This window comes from Anopheles stephensi, chromosome 3 (genome assembly GCF_013141755.1).
Source record: "Anopheles stephensi strain Indian chromosome 3, UCI_ANSTEP_V1.0, whole genome shotgun sequence".
Classification (NCBI taxonomy): domain Eukaryota; kingdom Metazoa; phylum Arthropoda; class Insecta; order Diptera; family Culicidae; genus Anopheles; species Anopheles stephensi.
In genome coordinates this window covers 36144838-36170402 of record NC_050203.1, presented here as the reverse complement: position 1 = coordinate 36170402, position 25565 = coordinate 36144838, and the positions used below count along the sequence as shown (strand labels likewise).

General features: G+C 42.5%; 2 protein-coding genes and 1 long non-coding RNA gene across 32 annotated transcripts in view; 1 reads left to right on the top strand and 2 right to left on the bottom strand.

Annotated features, from left to right (window-relative positions):
• Positions 1–1483: 1483 nt before the first annotated feature.
• LOC118509628 (mucin-17) overlaps positions 1484–25565 on the top strand; it is a 26941-nt gene continuing 2859 nt past the window's right edge. For 4 of the 10 annotated variants that reach the window (XR_004905901.1, XR_004905900.1, XM_036050512.1 and 1 more), the window contains exons 1-6: positions 3685–4130; positions 6712–6843; positions 7206–7348; positions 15558–15695; positions 15896–16022; positions 18517–21863. Coding sequence is in view for 7 of the 10 variants with exons in the window: in XM_036050512.1 (XP_035906405.1) it covers positions 3953–4130; positions 6712–6843; positions 7206–7348; positions 15558–15695; positions 15896–16022; positions 18517–21863 (4065 nt within the window). In the remaining 3 variants the exon portion in view is untranslated. Of the gene's footprint in view, positions 1712–2452; positions 2636–3050; positions 3200–3427; positions 4131–6711; positions 6844–7205; positions 7349–15557; positions 15696–15895; positions 16023–18516; positions 21864–25565 lie in introns of those variants that run through there. The other 6 variants (XR_004905902.1, XM_036050510.1, XM_036050508.1 and 3 more) reach the window with 5 other exon arrangements.
• The window catches only part of LOC118509791, a 24726-nt gene continuing 15667 nt past the window's right edge, over positions 16507–25565 (bottom strand). Inside the window, exons 3-4 of the long non-coding RNA XR_004905936.1 lie at positions 17421–17683; positions 16507–17303 (exon numbers count right to left, since the gene is read on the bottom strand). This is a non-coding gene — a long non-coding RNA (uncharacterized LOC118509791). The remainder of the gene's footprint in view (positions 17304–17420; positions 17684–25565) is intronic.
• LOC118509650 (proteoglycan 4-like) lies at positions 21870–25026 on the bottom strand. 21 transcript variants are annotated; one of them, XM_036050588.1, is made up of 3 exons: positions 22759–25026; positions 22473–22488; positions 21870–22400 (listed from the first exon to the last, which is right to left on the bottom strand). In XM_036050588.1, exons 1-3 carry the CDS (start codon positions 24796–24798, stop codon positions 22264–22266), a joined length of 2193 nt encoding a protein of 730 aa, XP_035906481.1. In that variant the 5' UTR covers positions 24799–25026; the 3' UTR covers positions 21870–22263. The 21 variants fall into 21 exon arrangements, with proteins under 21 accessions (XP_035906481.1, XP_035906464.1, XP_035906479.1 ...); XM_036050571.1 differs by having other exon boundaries at positions 22473–25026; XM_036050586.1 differs by having other exon boundaries at positions 21870–22488.

The following is a 25565-nucleotide window of genomic DNA, read 5'->3' as shown; positions in this document are numbered from 1 at the left end:
TGAATGTAATAATGGGAAATGTAATATTTGTATATCACACACTATAAAAAACTTATACGTAGATTAAACAAGAATAAACAAGTCGGGTCCATTTTTAATCAGGATTACTACACACGAAGTGAAACAATTGGAGAAATGCAGTGAGTACATTGGAATGGTTTAAGTATGATATCTCGTGGTCCAGCCAACCAGTCTTCACACGGCAGTAGGATGGAAAAATCCGTATCCCAAAACCAAAAAATAAATGGCAGACAGGAGTTAGTTTCTACACTGATATCTCATCTATATTTTCGGTGTAATCTACAAACTACGCAAAAAAATTTTTTTTTCCTTGAAAACCGTTTCAAAATTATTACTTTTAAAAATAATTAAACAAACGAAACAGAAATATTCAAGTTATTTAGATTTTTAATCGTTACTGGATAGTCCGTCCTGTGTATGGGGAGGCATTATGGATAAGTGGTTCACAAAAAGTTTTTATATGGTTGTTTTTGGGAGATTTTGTCTTGTGTACCTTAACTTTTCCGAGATATCTTATGTTTACTATGTACCATATTCGGTCATATTGAAAAGAAATTAAGAAAAAGAAAAAAGTAAGCAATGAAAAGAAGTATTAAAAAGTAAAAATATGATGTACGAGCTGGGCGTAATTACGAAATAGAAAAGAAAGGTTAAGGTTGATAACTTCCCATAAACAAAAAATCCTAATATAAAAAGTATTAGGACACTGCGTTGCCAAATTTAGGTTCAACAACCTTAAATGCTTGAGAGTATGAAACATCGTCCAATTTCACAAATGTTTCCTTTAAATTAATTCAAATTAAGAGTTTGCTATATTATTATCAACTTTACAGTGTCTTTTAGTGTTTTGGGCAAAACTTTTGCAGCATTGCTTAAATTTTATTGAGATTTTTTTTCACTAAATTTTTCATAAATATATCAAGTTGTTGATTCTACTGCCGTTTAAGATCTGGAGGCAACTTGTCTTTTATATTGTTTAACCATGTTTTACTGTTTTCTATTTTAAACAATTTCTAATGTGACGAAAGTTATTCCCGTGAAGTGCGACCGTGAAGTGCGAAAATGGTCGCAAGCATGTAAAGTAGAAAGCAGTTAAGTATTTAAAAAAAAAACAATGCAATTGAACGGTAATATTTTTTAAATCTCTTATGAATTTAATGTTTTTCAAACCATATGAAACAATGCAATATAGTGTTAACAGCATTTTAAAAATTGCATTAAAATTTTGGTTCAATTTGCTTCTATCACACTCTTCCCTTGCTCTAACCTCCTGAACACTAAATTGATGATTAAATTGTGGCACCTTTAAAGAAACAAAAGCTTTTGCCACCGGCTGCAAAAACCGCCGGCCGTCCTCCAAATACACCGATGTTTACATACAAAAATCATCTGGACACAAGGAATGGTAAAGCACATGCGCCTCGGTCACGGTCTCGCAAATATATTTATGCTGGAGAATGGTGCGCAAGCTCCAGATATTCCCTCATTGACACTTCATCTGTGTATCTTTGCCAGAGACTGCTGAGAAAATTATTATTTGCCTGTGCAAGCTTTTTAGTGTAGTTTAAACATGGAATAAGTGTATGACTTATCATTAAATTATGGACTGTTGATTGTTTGCACACCGAGAGGAACGTGTTGGAAGTGTTTGTGAGAGTTGCAGTGTGATAAGATTTACATCGTGAATGTTGTATGTATCTACTGCTCCACATCCCATACTCGGGTGGGGTTCCACGGAAAATGCAAGCTTTTAATAATAATTCGAGTGAAATTTACGGAGTGCTCAAGCATGACTGAGTTTACCAAACCCACTTGATACAAACATGCTTCAGTAAAGAAGTGGAAAATCATGGATTAACTGCAGTTTAATAAGCATACTCTAGCGGTCATCCTATTAGCTTATTCGGTTGCACAGTGATTGAGCAGTATGTAGGTCAAGTTAATTAAGTAGTTTTTTCCTTTAAAGATAAACGTACTTTTACATTGGAAAATCAAGAAAAAAATGCCAAACCTTTACAATAAATTTTATTTTTATCCTGTTAGCTTGCTTGATATGGCAAGCAATAAGGTGCGCTTAATATGATACCTCTCACTGTGATTCTTGTGATGCTGCTCTTACGAGACGTGAGCGTGGAGAGAACAAACAGCTGGCGTCGTTCCTTCAAAGTGCTAACCCCCAAAAAAAGAGGAAAATGTGTGAAACCGTGAGAACGTCGTGCCACTTTCCGATGCTACTAAGAAGGTGCTGCTGCCCTCTCAGACTGTTTATGGATCCTTCCGTGCTCTAGCAGGCGTCAGCTAGATCGCCAACGATCATTACTAACGTGTGGTTGATTTTCCACCGGAGAGAGAGAGAGAGAGCGTGTGCGTCCGCTACGCGACGATCACACGCTCATTAGCAAATTTAATAAGTGAAAAATAAATTTAGTTCATCGGTGTAGCTTGACCGGTTCGATATACACTGCTTTCCGCCGTGCGTTTTTCGTTTCGTTTTCCATTTTTTTCCGTTCGATCCTCCGCTTTAGTAACGATTACTTCCCGACATAAGAAAATCATCAGCAAGCAAAAATCGAAATTGTGCACAACTTATTTAGCAAAAATTTTGTAAACACGGGTTAGTTGGCTTCCGATTTCTCGAGCGTTCTCGCGCGTTGCATTTGACGTGCAAAAACCCATTTTACCATTTGCAATTCGCGTCAAACTAGAGCACGCTCAGTGTACGGAAATAGAATTATTTGCATATTACCAACGAAAAAACGGTTGCGGATGTAGTTGAAAAAATAGGTGAAACACGTAATTCAAAGCAAACGTTCGAGATAGTTACGTCCGAGATATTGTACTACCTTCGTTAATCCTTTTTCGATAAACTGAATGGTTAGTGTGCGTACCCGCCCAGCATCCCGCCAGCGAGACGCACACTAATAAAATACGTATGCATAAAATATCTTGCCCTATAAATAGGTGCTCACCGTCCAAAAATATAGCGATGTAACCTCAGCGAAAACTTTGTCTTGACTTTGAACGTCTGTGAAACCATCGGTGGTGGTGCTGCTGCTGCTGCTGGGTGCCGTCCGAAACTGCGACAGATGCGCAAACGGGTTGGCGTGATTCGAAATCAACAAATTTCCCAAACTCGCTACCAGTCTTGTTCGCGATCGATCGGAATTCATCCAAACCGGTGGGTTCGGGGGCAGGATTACGAGAAGCGATAACACACGAGCCGGGAACGAAATAGCAAAGTGAAGTTGACAAATCATTATTGGGCGCCGTTACGTTACGTTACGTGCCAAGTGTAACGCTTTTAGATAAACGAAAGTAAAATCATCTTCTTGATGAGACCTCACAGCCACTGAGATCATAATCCGTTTTTTTTTTTGTTGTTTTTCGTTCTATTTTTATCAAAAAGGTTCATTTATGTATTGCACGAAGAAGTGAATAAGAAGTGGAGAGTAAAGGCCATTGTGGAGCTGCGTGTTTGGTGTAGTGCGAAAAATCTCTGTCCGTTCTTTTGTGTGTGTGCGTGTGTATGAAAAGGAGTGAATTAAAGCAGTAAAAATAAATAATTCGATCATTGTTGTGGGTTGAGATCTTTCGGATCTGAAGAAAAGCCTCCCTTCCGACCAGAATTTGATCCGGAGTGAGTGCATCGTCCTGTGGGCTATCGGTTGCAACGCAGCCCGGTCACAAAAGCAAGTGTTACGTAAGAGTTGTCTCAAAAGGTGGACGGTCAATCTCACCCCCCCCCCCCCACCCCACCCAGAAAGGAGCCAAATCTTTTCCAACCCGGGAGTTTCATTGAGAAAAGTGTCGGCGGAGGAGGAAGAAGTGTGCCGGGAGAGTGTGGTGCCAGTTGAGTGAGTGATTCTGCTTCACCGTGACGTCACGTGCGGCCCTCGTTGAGTGAGACACGGCTGTCGGATCGACACACAACATGGCCACGGCTACCGGGCATCGGATGGAGCCGAACAGCGGGATGGGGCCGCGCAAGACCATGATCATCATGGTGACGGTCGTCGGCTGTGTCGCCATACTGTGGCCCAAGGTTTTCTATCCCATGATGGTTGGCAATGGGCAGAACAAGAATGTCATCAAGGACCATCGAGGAGCCGGTAAGTTCATGCTTCCCACGACTGGCAAAGGCAGAGACACAGAGGGAACATAAATCTTGTTTTCAGTTTTTTTTGTGTATTGGAAGCGTTTTTTTATGGGCACAAATCTATTGAAATGTATAAATACATTTTTTTCTGTTTTTGATACCATATTTGTGAAGACATAGAAAATGGTTTCAGTTTTACTTATGGCGCCATTACAGTGGTTTTTGCGGTCCGTACTACCAGTGTCTCGATGTTTGAAACAATAAGGGATTTAGACACATAGTCGATCAATCAAGTCAGACAATGTTGTGATATTACAAATAGTGAACATCAACGCTTGTTTTATGTCCTAAGAAACTCTGCATGAATTGTAAATGAGTTTCACAAAATTGAACCCAAAGGAGTTGCTCGTGTTTTACAGTATTTTAAAAAACCTATTTATCATTTAAAATATAATTTTTCATCATCCTCTTCCATTTGAGTAGAAATTTGCAATACATTTACTGAGCACTTGAATAGTCAACTAAGTAAATGAAGAAAGTAAATTAAAATTTAAGCTTAGTTACTCAATAAAAAGTATGAAAACTATTATTTCGCGAAACGAAAAAAAAATAGAAGAGGTATTTTAAACATTAAGAAGAAAGAATAGAAATAATAGTTTCGTGAAAAGAAAATAAGATAACTCTTAAGAAGCTAGTTGATACAGAATAAAAATATGACAAATGTAAGCTTTATAATTGATATGAACAGATAAAGCCAAAATGTGAAGAGGCAAACAAAACAAAAGAAGAGCACAGTGCCGGACAAAACAATACGACCACCTTAATATTTATGTTCAAAAGTGTTGCTTTCGAAAGCTAAAAAAGTTATCTTCACCTTACTTAGCACTACAACCTCGAGAGGTCTCGACCTGGCCTATTTCTGGCTTTCTGTGACTTGATTCTACCCGTAGCTGGATAGTCCTGCGTACGGGGAGTCGGTCCGGATGGGATTTCAAACCCGGCCCGGCCGTGTGAAGAACGACTCCACTAGCACTTCGCCCACCGGACTGCCTAAAATAGTTTTAACCGTTTACCAAATTGTGGTAAAAGCAATGCGGTGTTAATTCATAAATTACCAAATAAAAGTAGATAATATTTATAATACAGGGTTTTTCAGTTGATAAGGCAATATCATCCATTTTTATGGAAGGCTTTTTAGATGAAATGTTGTTTGCCATTTTGTTGATATGGAAACGGCTTCAGATGCAGGGGAAATCAAATACCGCATCCAAGGATCTTACAATAAAAATGGATGCTTTTGCCTTATCAACTGAAAAACGCTGTAATAAAGCTAATCCATATTAAAATTTTAAAGAGTTTGTAAGAGATTCACAAAATTTTAATATTTTTGATCCATACAAAGTTGAAAATAGATTTAAAAATTTTAACTAAAAAATTGTTTAGTTATCTCGAATTGTGAGCTATTCTTACATAAAATATAGTTAATACGAGCCATATTGCAGTATATAAGGACTAATTTTTTTGGTTGATGTAATTATGTAATTATGTAATTTCGTTTTCCCAGTACCTTCAAGCAAGTTTTCCATACCATCCAGATTTTTCAAACTAAGTCTCTCAATAGCAATACGGCCAGGCCGTTACTCATGAACATAAAAAGTAATTTAAAACGAGGTGATCTTATACAATTGTCCGTCACTGTATTCTTCAATAATATTCATTTTCGTTTTTATAACACAGAGTAGAAAATTTCATATTCCTCAGTTGCCCAGGATGTTCTACAAAATGTTAAGTAACTAAAGTAGTTTAAAGTTAAGCACGAGTTAAGAAGATGCGACGATCGCAATCAATTCAAACTACTACTTTCGAAAACGAAAATTTGCTTTTAGACAAGCGCATGTTTTAAAAAGGGGAAAAACGAAGTCTTCCTTAAGTGCTTGTGCTTTAAAATGATGAAAACTTGTAAGTCGTAAAAGAAACAAGAAATACGAAACAAATAAATAAATAAATCAGAAAACATTTAGTATGCAAGTAAATAGTTGATATTAAACAAAAACAAAACATAGAACAATGAGTAAATTTCAAAATATCATACAAGAAAAAATGGATGGACAGAGATGGGAGGTTAAATGTTATAAACTATTACACAATGCTTCCATTCATTTCACACACCAAAAACAAAAAGTAAAGTTCATCGAACAATGAACGTAGAAAAATGAAAATGTTGGATGGAAAAGCTTATACCCTCCGATGTTCCCTCGTTCCGCGCCTAGCTGTGAAGGATGATTACATTCAACCAATCATTCAAGCTCGTTCAGCACATAGATGCTACTTTCCAGCGTAAGAAGATCAGTGCGGTTGCTTTAACGGAGCAATTACTCAACGAAAGTGATAGTGTAAAGAGCTTTTTTTCCCAGAGCATTGGAGAGCTATTACACGGCAATAAAATAACGCCTCCGACACAGCCCGGTGCAGCATTATCAAATTTCTTACCACCCGGCCGGGGTGTGTACGGGGATGCGGAGCCGTAATTGGCAGCTTTCATCGATTTCATGCAGCTACATATATCATACTCTGTTCCAATCCGTGTGCCCCAGGTTGTTGCGGTGTGGTCTTGGACCAGGAAACGTTCGCCAACGCGTCGATCAGCTATGCCGCCAGTCAGCAGCAGCAGCAGGAGCAGAACCTATTCCGCAAGCGAAACTTTGCACCTTACGTCGACATTGACAGTAGGTTTCGAGGCGAATGCTTTTGGTGTGACTGCGTAAACTAATCTTTCCAATGCACTTGTGTGACGTAACACTAACCTCCAAAATGTCAACTAACCATAGACCATTTCATTGCAATGGATCCGGAAACATCCCGGCAAAAGGGGGGAGGGAAACCTTAATCCCCCAGTGTGTAACGCGATGCATCTCGTTGACACGGGTCGTTTGACGCAGAAGGATCGTGTGTTCGCTTTTGCTCGAGTAACCCAAAGCTTTCAGAGCATTATGCATGTCTGTTTTGTTGTGGCGCCATGTTACGGCGAGACTACTATTTCTTGCATTCTGTGTCAGAGCACTTCATCACATGAGCTTGGTACTTGCAGGTATACGACAGGAACGACCACCTCATTTGCGGCCAGAAGCGATGCATCCTGCAATGCGCGAACGTGGCAGAGCTATTCCGCAGGCTGGCTCCATCCACGGCGGGGAACGTCCCCAGTCAACTCCCAGAATAGTGGAAGGCAGAGTAAGTATTCAGACCGCGCAGTGCAATGCACACAAAACATCTCGTTGCTTAGGTATTTTGACGTAAGAATCTTTCTGTTAGCTTCTGTAGAGTAAATAAGGTTTTTGGTATGGGATTTATAGACTTTATTTCTCTTAACTATAAGGTGATGGTCATTAAACAGTTTTAAATTATTGATAGCATAAGTAGAATTAGGATAATTTTAAATTACTGATGGTTAAGCAAAAGAATATTTTCATCAAATCTTATTAACCTTTCTTATAGATTTTATACACCAACGATTAATAAGTCTGTTAATGATAAAAGTTGGTTAATAATCAATTGAAAAGTGTAGCCCACAAACGTATTTGCTTTGTCAACATTCACAATATTTCGTTCACACAACAGAGGTGCAAAATAGCGTGACGAATATGCGCCCTTCCCCCCCCCCAGGTGGTACGCTACATCCAATTAGGATGATCCTTTCGAATTCGGACGCTATTTTTGAAGCGCTTTTAAATGTCATCACTAATTACGCATTCTGCCGTGTGCTCGTTCGTGTGCACACCAATTGGACATTTAAAGATGGCATGTTGTACCCTGCGGCCTGCAGGTGCAACCATCCACGGCAAATGGCTTATACAAAGCAAGTTTGTATGCTTGGGCAGATGCGGATGCCTTCGCACTATTGAAAGATTGAAATGTATGTGTGAATGATGAAAGTAGGTCTTATTTTTGATAACTTTGTTAACTATTTATGAAACTATATTTTAACCCAACAGATTGGATTATTGGGTGATGTTTGGTGGGTAGTGATGATGAGATCATTAAAAACTAAGTCACTTGCATCCTATTAACGTTTTGTCTAACTGATTACCAAAATTGTGTTTGAATCATACTTTTTTAAATTATTGGTTAAATAAATTGGGCTTCTTCTTTTTATTGCCCTAACGACCTGTTAGATCATGCCTGCCAATTCTGGTTTACTAGCCTCATTGATACTACGTAACTAGACTAATGGGGGACGTCCGGATAGGATTTGAACCCCGAACCTGCCTTGTGGAAATCCCAACTCGACAAAGCAAACTCTAGTCTAGTAGACCGAGCTGTCATGCAGTCTGTTTATACTGCGTAGTTCGATGTTGTACTGTTTCATAATTAAAATTTTAGCCTTTAATTTGATAATTTGATATAATTTTCTGCTTAAAACTTAACTATACTTTTAAATATAGGGCTGTCGAATTTGTACTGTTTCTTATACTTGATGTTACCCGTAGCAGAATAGTCATTCCCACCTACGGGAAGGTGGTCTGGGTGATATTTTATCCCCGGTCCTGCCGCGGGAATAAAGAAGGTGCAATGAATTATAGTGCGACACCAATTAGTATAAACTGCATATAAATAATGTGTCAAAAATAGCTCCGTTCTCCATGTTGTTCCAACTAGGCGAAAGCCTGTTTGCCGATGTTGAAAAGGGTCAACAAGGTTGAATTGCATATACGATGTTGGATTACTGTTTTGTGCTGTTCACGTATAGCGTCCCTGTAATTAAGCCTTAGAAACCCTGTAATTGTACTTCAAAATCTTATTTATAAAAAAAAACTGCACCTGATTAGATCAAAACACACCAACATAACATAACTCCACCTGACATTCAAAGGCCACTGCTTCACATTTAATTGTACAAGACACCATAAAGAGAAACGCTACAAAAACACTCTTGATACACGTGTACATCCTGACTGGTAATCACATTTGAAGCGCCAGTCGATAAATTTTAAGCGCCTGCAGATAGCGGTCTGTACCAGGACTAATCGAAATACATAAGCACGAACAACGAAAACAACGCACATGCTCACCGCACCAGACAGATAAACACAGTGCGTAAGTAAAGCGAATACGGTTCTATTAATATCACCAGCAACACGGGTGAGCCGCGGTTCATAGTTCGAACGCCAACCGCATCACACGCACACTTGACTGTGACCTTCAGCATTGTGCTCTCAATCATCCCTGGTTCGGTGGTGCAATTATGCAACCTAAAAGCAGCAGCAAACAGATGCGTCCGACACGGCTAATGGTTTCGGTCACAGTGACGTCCAGGGAACAGGGAGCGGTACACATCAGCTAGCACTAAAAAGATAAATGAGGAATAGACGTGCAACCTGCAACAAGGGCGACCTGGTGGTAGATGCGACAGCGGCGCCGGTCTTCATACGACAGGACAGGGGTTCAAGTCTCATCTGGGCTGTTCCTCCATAGTGAGGACTGACTATCCAACATGACCAACATGACATGACCCAAGAGGTCGTTAGGTTAAGAAAGAAGAAGTAGACGTGCAACTATTCTTAAGTCATGTCTATTTCCATTCCATGGCAATGTAAAATGCTGCTGTTACTGTTACTTATTGACTGCATTAACTAAAAGACTATTTCAATAATTTTTTCTTGCAATCGTCCTATGTCCTGGAGTCCAACCGTCACTCTGTTGGAGCATAATGAATGATTTGGACCAGCTATAACTAAAACAGTCGAGGGACTAGATTTGAAGATTTGTTCGTGCTAGATTTCAATCCTATCCACACAAAAAAAATCGTAATAAGTCGGACACATCCTGATGATCATCGACTACAACTGCTTCAAGTAAAACAACGTCTTATAGAGATTGAAAAACACATCCAACAGGAGCCAGGTATTTCTGACGACACCAGAATTTCATCTGGTCCTGGCGGCTTTCTTCTTCTTCTTCTTTCTTGGCACTACAACCTCGATAGGTCTCGGCCTGCCATTTCTGGCGTACTGTGACTCTTAAATTTACGCGTAGTAACGTAGTCACCCCTGCGTACGGGGAGGCGGTCGGGATGGGATTTGAACCCCAGTGTCCTGCCTTGTGAAGACCGGCGCCGTTATCGCCTCGGCCACCGGACCGCCCCTTGAGGCGAATGGCTTTACAGCTAAGAAACTTAGATCCAGAGGTCAGAGCATCGACACAGACAAGATGAGAATTATTATTCGAAAATCAATGTCCATGCCTGAGTCCGAAGCCGTCCATGTACCAACTAAGATAAGTGAAACTCCCAACTCTTAGACCTTAGAAACTACTCATCTTGGAGCAAAGATTTTGGTCAAACTTATTTTGAGGGACCCTATCCAGTCATTATGGATCCAAGACAGGAGCTTAACATAGCTACAACCCGGTACAATGTCTAGCACATTCATTAAGTTATCTGCTGTATATGTATTTTCATCACCATTCAGTGTTAGCCCATTTTTATGAGCTTATTGCTAAGAAAAACGCTATTGTTTGGTTTGCTGCCATGTTCACAGATACGATAGTCAAACGATGATTTAATTACCCTATAAATTACAGTTTCACCACGGTACGACGATTAGGGAAATTGCTAAGAAAAACTGCTAATTTACACCGAGAAATTAATGGTGCGTTCAATATGGGTTTCATAAGGCGCTGATTAAAATATCATGTTTGATGTAACACTTGATAGGGGAATATTAAATTCTCATTCAGATTAATGAATGAGCGGAGGCAGCAGCGGCGTAAAAAAAAAAACATTTTAAAGAAATTATTACTAAAATTTATATTTTTTAAATATTTTTGGTCACATGAACTATGCAAAAGAGCAATAAAAGTCTCTTTTACCACAGATTTCCTGATAGTAAGATGCGTCCAGAGCTCAAATACATTTGCTTATCTGCCATAAACACTTTCACTGCTGTTACCGACCTATTAAAAAGAAAAGCACCGAATACGATTATACTTAACGGTGCCCAAGATCAACAGTTGACCGTCCCACTGGAAACAGGTGTCAAGCATTGGAAAATGCACACACGCACACAGTTGACAGCAGCATGGTAGGAAAAATTGATTCACAAGCTGTACGTGTGTCGAGCGGCACAGAGAGCGATTGTGGGCCTTCGGATATCGGTGGGAAGGAAATGATCAAAATTTCACCCACCCAGGCGAGTCGTACTCGCGCTGGGGGGGAAATGACGAATATTTTCGATTTCGTTTTCCACCCATGTTGTACCTTCTGGCTTTCGGCCGTCCATTCACCTTTCTCTTTGCTAGGCTGCCGGAACGCTTGGCCCGGCAAAATTGGGTTAGAAAAGCCGTGCCTTGTGGTGCACGGTACTGATATATGTGGTGCGGGGTTTTTTCCCCCAAAATCTGCTTAAAATTAATCTTGCAAAAGCCATGAACAGCGATCGCTACGTTCGATACCATCCGCCGTACGATCGGGACCGTAGATGTGTGTGCCTCGCGGCAACGAATGCACCAACTCTCTCTAGCTGCACCAAAAATGTATTAGCACGTGGTGACCAACTGGCTTGCAGTCATTCGTCAATATTGGGCTGGGCGTTAATAGACAGTAATAAAAAAAAAAATGACAGAGCACAGCACGGGGCTGCATTAACTGTGTGAAGCAAATGACGTGTACGTGCAGTGCAGGCGTCCAATCGAGTGAAAACCCACGCCGGTGCACACGCCGGTACACGTGTGGCTGTGAATGCGTTTCGGAATTTATATTATGTTTTTGAAAGTGGTGCCGAAAACGAAACTGTATTAAAACGAGAGTAAATTGGATTTTGTTTTCCTTTACTATTTTCCACCCCAAAACCAGCAATGTACAGTGGCACATACCGCATCCGTAGCGGAAGAAATTGTTGCAATGGGGTTGGGGTTGCAGCAAACAAGAAGAAAAAGACATCGTCGAGTGTGAGAGCATGAGAGCTTCCAAAGAAGAGAAAAAAAACACAACCACCTAACTCTGCAAGCCATTGACCGATCTGCAGTACAGTGCAATGGAATCGAATGAATTCAGCGCCCGATTTTCCGCCTTCTTTTTCGGTATCGCAGCTGGTGTGTTGTGCGTGTTGTGCCTGTTTCGGCTTCATTCAGCCGGGTTTGAAAGCAGCGTCAAAACAACGATTGACAATTATAACAATTATTTATTAGCAATCAGTCGTGAAATGTGTGGTGAAACAAAAAAAAATTGCAGCCACATATCTCGCTCGCTTGGCTTTCATGTTCTTCGATAGGCTTTCATGTTCTTTTTGCACTTTGTGGTCAGTGGGATTTTTTTTATCCAAACCCTAATCGTTTTCTAGCAATTTTGTTATGTTTTGCATACTTATTATAAAGTTTGAAATTATAAGTCGTTTTTTTGAATTTTGTGTGTTTATATAGGCTTCTTTTCTATTTTATATTAGATGTTTTGTTATCGCACTGTATATGAAAGTGACAGTCAAAACTATAAGCCAGTCCATTTTTTTTAATATAAAAACTCGGAGAAAGAGTGTGTGTGTGTATGAGAGAGAGAGAGAAAGAGAGAGTGAGAATTAAAAGATATTCTTCAAATAGACTTTTTTGAATAAAATAGGATTTGGACAATACGGTGTCAAGCCATAATAATTAATTATAACAAAAACAAATACCTTAAGAAAACAAAGATTTTGAAACAATTGATCAGGGTAATCGACTATGATTCCTTTTAAGCGTTTCCAATGATCCAGGACGTTTCTTCTTCTTCTTCTCCCTTGGCGCTACAACCTTGAAAGGTTTCGGCCTGCCATTTCTGACTTTCTGTGGCTTGATTTTATCCGTAGCAAAATAGTCAGCCCTGCGTATGGGAAGGCGGTCTGAATGGAAAATCGCCTCGCCACAGCCAGATCGTAAAATCGGAAAATCGTATCACCGGCCATATCGGAATATCGGCAACAGCCAAATGAGCCATTTCGATGGCTAACTTATTTTAAATTTAAAGGAAATTTGTACAATGAACACAATATTCTGACGTGATAAGTATTAACTTCCAATCGATGCTTACAAACGAAGTTCACTCATGGTGGTCAACTTTGGAGCTTGGAGTCAGGGCAATAAGCTTGTCTAAACATTAATTGTGCTGGCAATTTTTCCATCTTCTTAGGCATTTTGGCTTCAAACGGGTTTAACCTTAGCAATAACTGTTTTCTTTAACTTAGCTTTCTTGTAGCAGACAGTTCATTAGAGTTAAATCTGAAAACAATTTACTTTCAAATTGTTTGAGTATCAATCCTCATCCTTTGAAGCTGTAACACTGGCTGGCTAGCTTATTATAGGTTTTATATAAAATCAAAAATGATTCCATGTTATAACCCAATGATTCCGTGATTTACGAACGAAAACAAAAATGGCGATCGCAAATTAAATTTTAGTAGACGAATTTTCCATAAAAGTTTTATCTTATATATTCAGTAATAGACGAAAGAAGTAGTTAAAAATTGGTTATCGGAACTCTTTCGGAAACTCGGTTATCGGAACTATTCTCATTGTTTTGCCTATCACTGTACCTCAGGATCCTTTCACGTGCTTGTTATACTTGTTGGCCACAATTGATGAGTTTTTTTTTGTATTGCAACACAGTATTTTACTGTGTTATTCACTATACCTGTTTCATAAAGTAAGTAAAATCTTGTTTGAACATAAACTCAAACAAAGACTGAACGTGACATCAATCCCTGCAAAACCCCCCACCACCGGTTTCGATCGAATTCATATTTTTAGAGTTATCTTTACCGATCCCGAGAAGCCAACGCAATTTATAGCCAAAAAGCTGGAAGCTAAAATAACTGTGTGTGTGTGCAAATCGAACGGTCAGAGAAAAATACATTTATCATCGATGGGATGCGGTGCAGGTGGTGGGTGGGTGCGATGGTGCCAATCGTGGCTGTAGCGACTTTCGATCGGTTCCGAACTACCGATCGCCAGATGGCTTTCATTTCCACTGGTGTTGGTGGGTTTGTTCGGCTCGGCCGGCTTCTTCATTCACGGCACCGTTTCTTCATCCCCCTTCGCGGCTTACAACCACAAAAACCAAACCGCTCACTCAAACTACCACGAGCAAATGGAAAACTGCACCGGTTGAGCGCAAAGCAAACAAGCAACCAACCCCGGAAAACCATCTCGTCAATTGTGCGCGATCTTTTCCCGGTGACGGTACACAGCTACGGAGAGCTCGGAGTGAAAATCACGGTTTCGGTACAGGGAGCTGCAATTGGAATTGTGCGTGGTCGCAGTGACCGACCGTGAGCGTGTGCGTGACTCGTGGTGTTTGAGGTGACCCCGTCACGAAAAAGTGGTGCTCGGTGGATAGCTCGGGGTGAAGTTGTGGCGAAATTGTTGGCTTTACTGATCGGAATCGAATCACAAACAAAAGCGTTTAGTGCAAGGCAAAAACTCTACATTTCGATCGGCAACAGTAAGTCTTCCGTTTTTAAAAGTGTTGTTTGCATCTGTGAAGAATTGGAGCTGCACACCCTTTCCGTTTTAGAGTCCGGATTCCAAGGATGAATGATCGATCTAGCGGTTCCGGACGGTTTCTTAGCGCTTTGTGATTTTGTACCTATTAACGTTAGCTAGCGTTTAGCCAAGCTGTGTTGTATGGCTTGTAAAACGAATGTAAAGCCATGTAAATTACGCTGTTCACAGCATGTTTAAGTAAACTGAGCAGAAAGCGATAATTCGTTTGAGTTGAAGTGAACCCACGGAAGACTGAAGTGAAGAGTTACGGGATTAGATTATTATGAACATTTAAGTTGATGTTCGTGGTGTAATGTGAACCTAGACAAATCCAGACATTATTTTAACTATGTTGAGTCAAAATTAAAGTGATTTAAGAAAGTAGTATTGAAACACTCATTTTATGTTTGGTGCTCTGGACTCTACTTACTTCTTCTTTCTTGGTCTAACGATTTTAAAGGCCATGCCTGCCATTTTTAGCTTACTAGACTTATCGTTACCGCATAGTTGGATAGTCAGTCCTCACTATGGGGGAACGCCCCAGATGAGACTTGAACCCCGGTGCCGGCCGTGTGAAGACCGGCGCCTACCACAGGGCCTTCTACTTACTGGACGTACCAATAATTCAGAACCCAGAACTTCTTCAGAAATCATTCCAAGTTAGATATCTCAGGATTCTTGGACAACTTACAGAATCCAAGTCATCGTCACAACTCATTTCGAGTTTGATAATCTAGATTCTAGAAAAAATTAACTAAACACATAACTTGCACTGAAGTTCTATCTTTTAGCAACTGCACCTTTGTTCACCAGCCCTACATCACCTAGTTTTAATGCTCGTAACTAGAATTCTACTCCTCCCCTGCACTTTGGGTCCATATAAAACGTAACCACAAACTTTCTGTCTGTTGTCTCTCTTTCTCTTCCTTTGCAGCCCGGTCCCATACCTGGTATGCGCCCACCTATGGGAGCTGGATCACATCAAGCAACAAAATCAGCCAACTCAATGGGTTTCATAATGCCACTCTATACCATCGGTATAGTTTCATTCTTCATCTACACCATCATGAAAGTAAGCACGCTTCGCTCACTCTTGCAGCAGCCACTAACTGTCAAAAACGGTTTGTTTGTCAAAACAGTTAGGCCAAAGGCAATAAGGCAGAAACGATCCCAACAAACAGAAACCAACCAGCACAGTTTGCGATCGTTTCCCGAACCTTTCTCCGAACCGATCGATGTTTGCTAATCCGCGTTTCACTGCCCCTCTCCTAGCTAATCTTCAAGAAGACACCGGCTGCACCGTACGCGGAGGTTAAGCCGGATCCGGCGTTCCGCAACGAGGTGTTCACCACCGAGCGTCCTATCATCAAGCGGCCGGACAACGGTACGACGAAGCTGGGTAAGTTTGGTTCGAATTTGCACTCACTTCCACCACCCCACTCATCTCACTCGTACCTCATTGCTCATCTTGCTCCACCGTTAAAAAACGCACACGCATCCGTCGTGGGCTCTATCCCCCCGGTTTGGCTCCTCTGGTAGAGGAGTTGAAGGAAATAATGAATATCGCGTCATCGCCATTCCACTCTCGGTCGCCCCCCTGAAAAACCCCAGATCACCCCTGATCCGCTGGTCCTTTTTACATGTTAACCAACATCATCATCATCATCATCATCATGCCCATCACAGCACTTCGTTCTTCATTACTCTTACTCTGCTGCTTGGTGCAAAATCGAATTCTTCCGTCCCTCCAACTCGGCCATAACTGTTTGCATACCATCTTGCCCATCTTCGTACCGGAGCATGGTAAAATCCCGCCGCACTTGGGAAGCGTGGTTTGATTGGTTTTTGTTTTTCCTTGCCAAGCGAATCACACCGCACGCCGGTGAGGGTGAAAAATTAGTTTTTCGAACCCGTCATTTATTTTCCTTCAGTTTTCCCCAGCGCTCATCATACCCCGGTAGGGTCAAGTCTACACCTTGCGTGTATGCCTTAATAACAACATTCTTACAGTTTTCCCTTTCTATCCTCCGCCCATTACACGCTCGCAAAGCCTGGAAAGATCATGGCGCAAGTAAGATCGTAGCTCGCATATTCTTTAGCAAAAAAAAAACAACACACACACACCTACACACACTGAACCTTTTAGTACCCAGTTCCGCCTGTCGCTGTGCCGCCATTGCGTATTAAGCTTTTCATTAAGCACGTGGTACAGCAATGCGCTGGAAAGGGTTATTTTGGTTTTAAATTTTCCTAGCACAAATACACGTTCAAAACTCTATCTCCTTCGCTCTATTTTGGCAACCCGCTATGAATATCATTTTGAGTTATGCTTTTCGTAATCGCGCTGGCCTGCAATTCGTAGGATGCAAATTATCTACAAATATGTCCTTTTTTGCACTGCACACATCGTACACATCGATCGATCGTAGTAGCTCTGGTCTCTCTCTCTCTCTCAGCTTACTGTCACGTGGATGTGACATGGTGCATTGTAGTGTGTGAGTGTGTGTGTGTGCATTAATAATTCGTCCTCTGTCAGCATCTATAGCTCGTAGCTCCCTCTAGAAGCGAAAACATGTAAGCGACTTCCGGTTGTGCTCGTTGGGTTTTTATTCGTTCGTATGCGCTTGAGTGCCTTTTCGTTTTATACTCCCGGGATACTTATTCTCATCGATTGGTTAAACTAAAAGAGAAAAAAAACGATTAGAAAAACTTAAAATCTAAAGTAAAACCCACACTCTCAGCCCACTACTAATCGTACCCAAAAAGGAGGGGGCTGACGATGGCTTCCCGCACTCACCCTATTTTAGAGTGTGTTCCAGTCCGTTAATTCCACCACGCGAACCATTTAATGCTAACGATTTCCCACCGACACCACCGCCGGCGTTTTTCTTTGCCATTTGTTGTTGCTGGTTTGCTGTTTTTGTGTGTGTGCGAATGTTGTGACTCTACACTCTTCACCGTGCTTGCTAATTGGTAATTTAATTGCACCCGAATCCCGTAAAGTAGATCAACTTCAGTGCCGGCCGGTTGTAACGTTTTATTCGGCGAACGGCGAACACACTGTGGGAAGAAATGTAGCCTCAAGGTTACGCAGAGACTTCCGTGTGCTTCCGTGTGCATCACTGATTTTATTGCGAATTTAATTATTTGCGCTTGATTTTGGATTCGGTCGGATGAGGTGTAGGCCTCCACCGTTCCAGAAACTGCATTATTGCAGTTATACCCCTCGTTTCTTCATGGTACTTGATGGTAATATGATTTGATAGCTGTTGCTTTATTGGGTAGTCTTCTCTACGGTGGTAAATGATCCAATTGACCTGAACGTTAGTCAAATAGTTTCAGCCAGCCACTAAAAAAATGATTTGACTGTAAACGTTACGATCATTTAAAATTTCGACTTTAATTACTGAGCTGCCCGCTTTTCTGGCGGCTTCTTACCTCAAATCGGTGAGGTTTTCCAAACACTTCCCTAGAGCTTGTGGTACTGTTAATTTGTGAAAGGAACAATCTCTTTCTAATCCACCCAGCGTGCCACCCCAGCCCCCGTCTTTGTGCGATTCCTCCCAATTAGTTTCGAAAGTCTCCCCCGTTACGCCTCATTGGACCGGCAGTGCGTGTCCAATCTCCTCCGTTGCAGAGTGCATTTGTTGATTTTCTTCGCCCAGCGATTTTTTTCTGCCCACAACGATCTGCTGGGTGTGGGGGCAGAGCTCTACCTTCAAGAAGATGCAGCACGCCGAGCTCACCATTATGAACCCGGACCGGTGTGGTGCGCGCGCGTGTGTGTGTGTGGTGTTTGTTTCTTAGTTTTATTCAGATTTTTGTGTATCCCTTACACCCATTTTGTTTGTGTTGTTTTGTGTTGCTATTTTTGTTTATCATTTTATTTTTAGACCAATCACAAATAACGGCAGCCACGAACGGTGAGCTCGTTGTTCCGGTTGCCGTTGCGTCGGTCAGTTCTGCTGTAGTCTCTGCCGAACCATCTTCAGTGCAGTCTGAACTTTCGATTGACTACGAGCAGCTGTCAAAGCAGAAGGAAGCAGCAAAGCCCAATGAAAGCGCTGCTCCCGAACAAAGTCCATTGGACGAGGAACGCGCAAACCTGCAGTCCACCACAGTGCAGGACGAAGCAAATGAAACGGGTGACGTGGCAGCGGAGGCAAGTGCGGAAGAATTCTTCACCAAACAGCAACCGGCTCACGATCCCACTACCGAGAAGGTAGTCGATGGAATCGTTGTGAAAAAGGTTGTTACGGTGGAAGAATCTGCTGAGCTGCCCTCACAACCACCAATGGAAGATGTTGTTGAGGCCGCAATCCAGGAGGAAGTACGTGAGCTTCAAGAAGAAAGCGCAGCAGCAAATGCTTTAAAGGACATCACTCGGGACTTATCAGAAGTTCGCGAAGGAGAGGTAGTTGTCGAACCTGTTGTCGAAGAAGTTATCCAGGTGCAACAAATTACAACACAAAATGCAGCCGTAGCACCCATCACCACTGAGGATTTGTCAGAAAAAATTGAGCAAGAGGAGCAGCATGCAGTTGTTGCTGAACCTGTTATTGAAAAAGAAATCCTAGTTCAACAAGTGGCTCCAACACAAAATGGAGCCTTTGCCACGGAGGATGAGTCGATCACAGTGAAATCATTGGATGAACCTGATGTGGCTTCATTCGTCACAGAAGCAAATCAAAATGCTGAAGTAGCAAAGCTCGAAACGAGGGAGAGCGAAGTTGTGACGGAGGACTTAGTCGAAACGGTTGAAGAACCAATGGCTGGAAGCGTTGCTCCCGAAGAAGTGAAAGATGAGGTGCAGGAACAAACACCAGTGCTCGAATCCAGTGCTATTTCCGATCTGTCGGATGATCAATCGCCCAGTGAACTCGAAAACGAACCAAAAATTCTTCAAGAATCGGTTGTAATTGCAAGTACTGAACCAGCACCGGAGCAAGCGGTTCGTGAAATGTCTGAAGTTGACAACACACCGATTGAATCTGTTGAACCGAAAGACAATCAGGAATCAGATGAAGTCATTGATTTGAAACAGGAGATCGAACAAATTGATAATGTAATTGAGGAACCAACTAAGCCTGTAGCTGAAAACGATAAGGAAAGCCAAGAAATTGTATCCGTGGAAACTCCTCAAAACGACGCCGTGAATGCAGAAAACGAACCAACAGAAACTGATGCTGAGACAGTTACGAAACAGTTGGACGCGAACGATTTCGATGTTGATCTGGTTCACAAAACGGTTGAAGATATTACTCTTACTGCCGAACAACTGGTGCAGGAAGTACTTGAACAAGCGGAGGAACTCGCTAAGCAGCAAGACCAATACCCAGAGCTGCCGGAATACGATCCTGCAACACAAAAGCTCGTTGATGGTATTGTGGTAGAGCGATTCGATCCGCAAGATGTGAAGCAAACGGAAACTGGCGAAGCAACTGTTTCTCAACAAGAAACGTCTGATGAACCGGACAATGTTACTCAGGAACCGACAATGGAGCAAACATTGATGGAGGAGGATGCTGGAGAAATGGACTCGATTAGTGAGGACACGTCACTGAGTGTAGCATCAGTTATCGAACAGCAGCCTAAGGCGAAAGAATCAGACGAATCCAATACCACCTCGAAAGTGTTGCAGGCGACAGATGAGATGACCGATAGCGCTTCTGCTGATATGACATTTGTCGAGACTAAGAATCTGGCAGTCCAAGCCGCAGAACCAATTGAGGCAAGCGAGACGGGAAACAAGTTTGGTGCAGCTGCAGTTGATGGAGAGCAGGTCGACGTGGTGATCGAACAACAGCCTGCAACGAAGGCATCGGAAGAACCGGCGACCTTATCCGAAGCGCTAATTACGACAGAACTGTCGACCGGCTATGTATCAAGCGAGCCCGTATTTGTCGAACTTAACGATCAACCGACGGTAGAAGCGGAAACTGTGCTTGAAGAATCGAATAAGGTTGACGAGGCAGGAAACCTGTCTGGTGCAGCTGCAGCTGACGGTAACGATAGTAAGAGCGTATCAATCGAAGAAGTACATGACGAAGCGGCCATAGTCGATGAGGTGGTAGAAGGCAAGGTAATTGAGGAGCATATCATACCTATAAGCATCGAAAAAGCTAGCATGTCCGATACGATGACCATCACAGAGGTGACCGGTGACGAAGCGATCGTTGAATCGCCGAACGTTTCAAAGACGACCAGCAATATGCCTAGTCCATCGGTCACAGCCGTCCCTGTGATGGATACGATCGATGAAAAGCAAGAAGCTGCTGAAGTAGCTCTCGAACAGCCGCACAATCAGGAAAAGCACTCTGAAATTTCACCCGCTACGCTGGAGCACGTTACTAAGGAAGCTTTGGTGGAACGCACGCTAAATGAAGCTGCCGCTGTGGTGAACGAGATCGAATCGATCGTAGATCATATCATTACCGAGAAGCTTATCCATAGTGGAGCATCCGATGGGATGGTGCCAACGAACGGTGTGCAAGAATCATCTCCTCAAGAACCCCCCAGATTGGCCGCTTCCGCTGCACTGATCGTTGAAGCGATCGAATCAAAGTCATCCGGTGTGCACAGCATGGTTTCTAGTAGCGATAGCACTCAAAACATGCAGACCATTACCGTCACTAATGGGCTTACTACTAACCTGGACGAAACGATTGGCGTTACTAATCCACCCGCTTCCGGCGACTCCCCGCCAACCGAATCACCATCATTTGCACCCGCACCGACACCATCATCTGAAGCATTTCCCGTTCCCGAACCGACGGCGATGAGCCGCTCCGAAGTCGTTTCAAACGCATCCACACTAGCCAGTGTCAGTGAGACACACAGTATCAATCTTGTCGCAGATGAGCAACGACTCACCCGGACCAACGTTGGTGTGCAGGGCGCTGTTGAGCAGCGCAGCAGTACCGTCGCCGCAGTCGCCGATCCGCCGAGTGCCGCTGCTACAACACCAATTGGCCAAGTACCGACCAGTGTCAGCAACGTTACTAATCCCAAATTTCTCACCTTGAATCTAGCTAACTATAGCACTAGCGACAGTAGTGGTAACAATAGCAAAAGCTCGTCCTTGTCGATAGCTAACCTCTCACAGTCGGGTGCCTCGTTGGCTGGCGGCGACAGTGCCGACCAGTTGATGGAGCTCGAACTGTTGCGTAAGAAATTGGACGAAACGGAACGCGCTATGACTAAAATAATCGCCAATATGGGCAACATACCAAAGGGCCAGGTTAGCTAATTTGTTTCCAACTTTTTTTGTCCTTAGTTATTAAACACAGTTTTGTTTGTCTGTTGTTATACTTCATATCATTTGGTTTTTGTTACACTTTTTCATGCCGCTTAGTTTATCAGCCTTGTCATACGTTTTCCATCAGTTCTGTGCACTGATAATGAAGGTTGGATGGCTGCTTGATGATATGCAATCGTTAGATCATTCGTTTACTGTATAGTCCTGGTGATGCCAAAGTGTCAATGATTTTCCGAAAGATTCTAAGGCTATGACACGTCATCAGTTTTCAACTACTGAAGACCTTTAAGAATACTATTGAGTATGTAACACATTCTTTAGAAACACAGAGACACAATTAAAATAATATAATCCCTTCACGATTGGCACTGACTTCAGAGGCTCATTTTTTGTACCTGTAATGTCTTGTTTCATTCGATATACGATCACCAGTTTCCAAGATCATTGAGCTTTCTGTCGTATGAAACGAAGTACTTCCCGGAGCTTCAGTCTCTTCTGGCGAGGTCACCTCAGGATCATCTGTTGTATGCGATGGCAACGAAGTAGTTTCCGGTGCTTCAGTTTCATGTGGCGAAGTCACCTCAGGATCATCTGTTTCTGTTGTATACTCTGGATCATCTGTTTTATGCGATGGCAACGAAGTAGTTTCTGGTGCTTCAGTCTCTTCTGACGAGGTTACCTCAGGATCATCTGTTTCTGTAGTATACTCTGGATCATCTGTTGTATGCGATGGCAACGAAGTAGTTTCTGGTGCTTCAGTCTCTTCTGGCGAGGTTACCTCAGGATCATCTGTTTCTGTAGTATACTCTGGATCATCTGTTGTATGCGATGGCAACGAAGTAGTTTCTGGTGCTTCAGTCTCTTCTGGCGAGGTCACCTCAGGATCATCTGTTGTATGCGCTGGCAACGAAGTAGTTTCTGGTGCTTCAGTCTCTTCTGGCGAGGTCACCTCAGGATCATCTGTTTCTGTTGTATACTCTGGATCATCTGTTGTATGCGATGGCAACGAAGTAGTTTCTGGTGCTTCAGTCTCTTCTGGCGAGGTCACCTCAGGATCATCTGTTGTATGCGCTGGTAACGAAGTAGTTTCTGGTGCTTCAGTCTCTTCTGGCGAGGTCAACTCAGGATCATCTGTTTCTGTTGTATACTCTGGATCATCTGTTTTATGCGATGGCAACGAAGTAGTTTCTGGTGCTTCAGTCTCTTCTGGCGAGGTCACCTCAGGATCATCTGTTTCTGTTGTATACTCTGGATCATCTGTTGTATGCGCTGGTAACGAAGTAGTTTCTGGTGCTTCAGTCTCTTCTGGCGAGGTCACCTCAGGATCATCTGTTGTATGCGCTGGTAATGAAGTAGTTTCTGGTGCTTCAGTCTCTTCTGGCGAGGTTACCTCAGGATCATCTGTTTCTGTAGTATACTCTGGATCATCTGTTGTATGCGATGGCAACGAAGTAGTTTCTGGTGCTTCAGTCTCTTCTGGCGAGGTTACCTCAGGATCATCTGTTTCTGTAGTATACTCTGGATCATCTGTTGTATGCGATGGCAACGAAGTAGTTTCTGGTGCTTCAGTCTCTTCTGGCGAGGTCACCTCAGGATCATCTGTTGTATGCGGTGGCAACGAAGTAGTTTCTGGTGCTTCAGTCTCTTCTGGCGAGGTCACCTCAGGATCATCTGTTGTATGCGCTGGTAACGAAGTAGTTTCTGGTGCTTCAGTCTCTTCTGGCGAGGTCACCTCAAGATCATCTGTTTCTGTTGTATTCTCTGGATCATCTGTTGCTTGCGATGGCAACGAAGTAGTTTCTGGTGCTTCAGTCTCTTCTGGCGAGGTCACCTCAGGATCATCTGTTTCTGTTGTATACTCTGGATCATCTGTTGTATGCGCTGGTAACGAAGTAGTTTCTGGTGCTTCAGTCTCTTCTGGCGAGGTCACCTCAGGATCATCTGTTGTATGCGGTGGCAACGAAGTAGTTTCTGGTGCTTCAGTCTCTTCTGGCGAGGTCACCTCAGGATCATCTGTTGTATGCGCTGGTAACGAAGTAGTTTCTGGTGCTTCAGTTTCATGTGGCGAAGTCACCTCAGGATCATCTGTTGTATGCGCTGGCAACGAAGTAGTTTCTGGTGCTTCAGTCTCTTCTGACGAGGTTACCTCAGGATCATCTGTTTCTGTAGTATACTCTGGATCATCTGTTGTATGCGATGGCAACGAAGTAGTTTCTGGTGCTTCAGTCTCTTCTGGCGAGGTTACCTCAGGATCATCTGTTTCTGTAGTATACTCTGGATCATCTGTTGTATGCGATGGCAACGAAGTAGTTTCTGGTGCTTCAGTCTCTTCTGGCGAGGTCACCTCAGGATCATCTGTTGTATGCGCTGGCAACGAAGTAGTTTCTGGTCCTTCAGTCTCTTCTGGCGAGGTCACCTCAGGATCATCTGTTTCTGTTGTATACTCTGGATCATCTGTTGTTGTAGTTTGCGCTGGTAGCAAAGCAATAGTATCCGGTGCTTGAATCTCAAGTGGTGAAGTCATCCCAAGTTTACCCGTTCCACTTGCATCTTCCGTATCATTTTTGCTATACCGATAAGCAAGATTTTCGTGTCCATAAGTCACTGTCGTTGGATCTTCCGATGGAGTATAATCACTGCCTGCATCAGGTAAACTGGTTTGCACAAATGCCGACACATAATGCACTAAACTTTTCGTTTGGGTATAATTTTCCACAAAATTCACCGACTGTAAAAAATACCCCTTGTCTTTGTAAGATGTCCTATTTGACGGGTACGAATCCACCCGAAACACGTAACACACCAGAAGAAGCACACACAGTTCGAAAACTGCTGCCATGATGAGAGGACTCTCGCTCGGTATAGAACTATTGCAGCTGTCCACGAGGAAATGATCTTTTGCAGGTGCTTGGCACATCTATAAATACCGCCCTCTTGCTTATCAGGAAGAGTCTACACACGTGATATTGAAATCATTGACTTTCGGCATGTGTGAGGTAAAGTTAAAAGAGTTGCGATTAGAAAAAGCCACTCGAGTTGAAGCTATACGTCTACCGGGCTGAAATCATTAAACGACTGATCAATTTGCTAACAAATCCGCGCCCGTCCAACCGAACTCCTAGCTTGACAAGCTCATACACCATGCTCATTGAAGAACACATGTTACACGCTGCACCTGATACGCAACTGTTACCGATGAGTAAGAAACGGTTGACCGTTGAAGTGGACACAGTGGAACGATAGCTAAGCAGCACACGCATAAAGGGGCATATTCGAGATAGTTTGCTTTCCGAGTTTTGTTTCGCTGTACGAAGCGCAGAGAGCGCGGCTCGTTCTAGTTTTTAGTTTGCTGATGTTTGCCAATTTGACTAGATTGCTGTAATGGTTTCTTTGCTAGATGCCGTTTCTTTTGTTAGCGATAGTTAAATGCAGACAGTTTCCCTTACACCGGTCGACCCCTCTGGACCCGCCTTAACTAATTGATATGAACTATCTTTCATTTCACGTTTACTGCCAATCGTCTGGAATTGAATAATGTTACACAAAATAAACCACCAACCAACCAACCAAACTTCAAATGCGCTCCCATACACATTATCCTCGTGTTTTTCCTTTTTGTGCCACAAACCACAAATAATTAATACAAAAATACTAAACACTAATTCACCCAACCACAAAACACAC